Source organism: Notothenia coriiceps, unplaced genomic scaffold (assembly GCF_000735185.1).
Source record: "Notothenia coriiceps isolate Sejong01 unplaced genomic scaffold, NC01 NC01_scaffold00037246, whole genome shotgun sequence".
Lineage (NCBI taxonomy): Eukaryota > Metazoa > Chordata > Actinopteri > Perciformes > Nototheniidae > Notothenia > Notothenia coriiceps.
In genome coordinates, this window is record NW_011369947.1 from 23747712 (window position 1) to 23749408 (window position 1697).

Genomic DNA, 1697 nt, shown 5'->3' on the forward strand with positions numbered 1-1697 from the left:
ATGGTGCTGAGTTACACGTCAGGTATCAAAGTCAACTGTATTGTCAATCTTCCAGTTTGTGTGTTCAGAGAGAGAGATCGAAATACCGTTTCCCCCAATCCAGAATACACTAACAAAGATATATAAAGATATGTATATATATATATATACAGTACACACAATCAACAGACACATTTGTTCACATGCACACATTTAAGACATAAATAAAAGCACTACAATCAATATATGAAAAAATAACAGTCACTTCAATAACTTTGAGAAATGTTGTGAACTATGTTGAAAATATCTTGAAAAGGTACATCCGAAAATAAGACAAGTCATATGTCGAGCAAACAATGCACTTCACAATGGATATTGTTTCTTATTAACAACATCTTTCAACAGACTTTGACTGTCTTTCTTTATGAATACATGCAAATAAACATCAATAAATCAAGACGTTTGTTTGTGTTTGTGTTACAGGTTCGCTCTCCAGCACTGATGTCAGCTTCATCCCCAACGGCAAAGTCCAGAGGTCCGTCTGCTCTCCGCTGATGATCCTTACCATGTTCAATACGACATGTGAGTGTTTAAGAAGAATCTGAAACCTGACACTAAGTGAATGTTTCCTGGTGTTTGCAGGGAGCCCACCGGTCTGTCTGTGTTCTCTGACGACGAGACAGATTTAATCCGAGAGCTGCAGACCATGTGCTCCAGCAAGTCAGAGCCAGACATCAGCAAGGTACACACACACACACACACACACACACACACACACACACACACACACACACACACACACACACACACACACACACACACACACACACACACACACACACACACACACTACACACACACACACACACACACACACACACACACACACACACACACACACACACACACATATATCCATGTGCATCCTGTTCCAATTGACGTAGCTGTCTTGTGTGATTATTTGACAGTAGCAAACAGCAATAAACATAATAAAGGTACATACATCTTATGATAGAAGTACTCTCATACCACAAGATAATAGTTTGAATAACATGCAACCGTTTTAAGATAGTGATCATTTGACATGAACAGTAGTGTAACCAGGTTAGGTTAAGCTTAGTTAAACATGGTTGTAAAGACATTAAGCTCCTGAAGACCCACATGTTTCCTTGAGGAGTTAGAGAACTAAAGGAGGGTTATTATTATTACCCAAATCAATCATGGTATTGATGTGTAAATAACAAACTGCTTGACAACATGGCAGAAACTGTGTTGTGTTTATGAGTTGTTTCTGCTGCCCCCTAGTGGCCGATGAACAGAAGTACAACAGCGTATTAAAGCAGTTTAGATACAATGCACTACCACTGTGTGTCTCTGTCATCCAGCACAATGCAGAGAAACCTCCTCAGAACCTCTCAGCTTTAATGACGTTTCCAAACACTTGAGCTCACATGTTTTGGCTTCTTTAATTCACCGCTGTCATCCTGCTAAAGATAGAGTGACTGCACCACCGTGATGACATTCACCTATAGCTCCTGTGCGGTTTGAAATGCAGGCTAACACTGATTTGAAATATTACAAAATTATAAAAAACGAACTTGTTCAGTGGAGTTAGCGGCTAAAATAAGGAGCCCCTCCCCACGCCCCTCTGAGAGAGATTTGGTTTCAAAGAACTCAATGGTGCTCTAGGAGGAGATTCAGGTGATAAGGGGGGGGGG

The 1697-nt window shown here is 40.5% G+C and overlaps 2 protein-coding genes across 2 annotated transcripts in view; both read left to right on the forward strand.

The window, feature by feature from the left end:
• The window catches only part of otofa (otoferlin a), a 934066-nt gene that overhangs the window by 755665 nt on the left and 176704 nt on the right, over positions 1-1697 (forward strand). The gene's annotated exons all lie outside the window — the stretch shown is intronic.
• The window catches only part of LOC104966533 (cortactin-binding protein 2-like), a 25369-nt gene that overhangs the window by 20562 nt on the left and 3110 nt on the right, over positions 1-1697 (forward strand). The window contains exons 12-13 of the mRNA XM_010795717.1: positions 463-514; positions 622-721. Coding sequence (XP_010794019.1) covers positions 463-514; positions 622-721 — 152 coding nt within the window. The remainder of the gene's footprint in view (positions 1-462; positions 515-621; positions 722-1697) is intronic.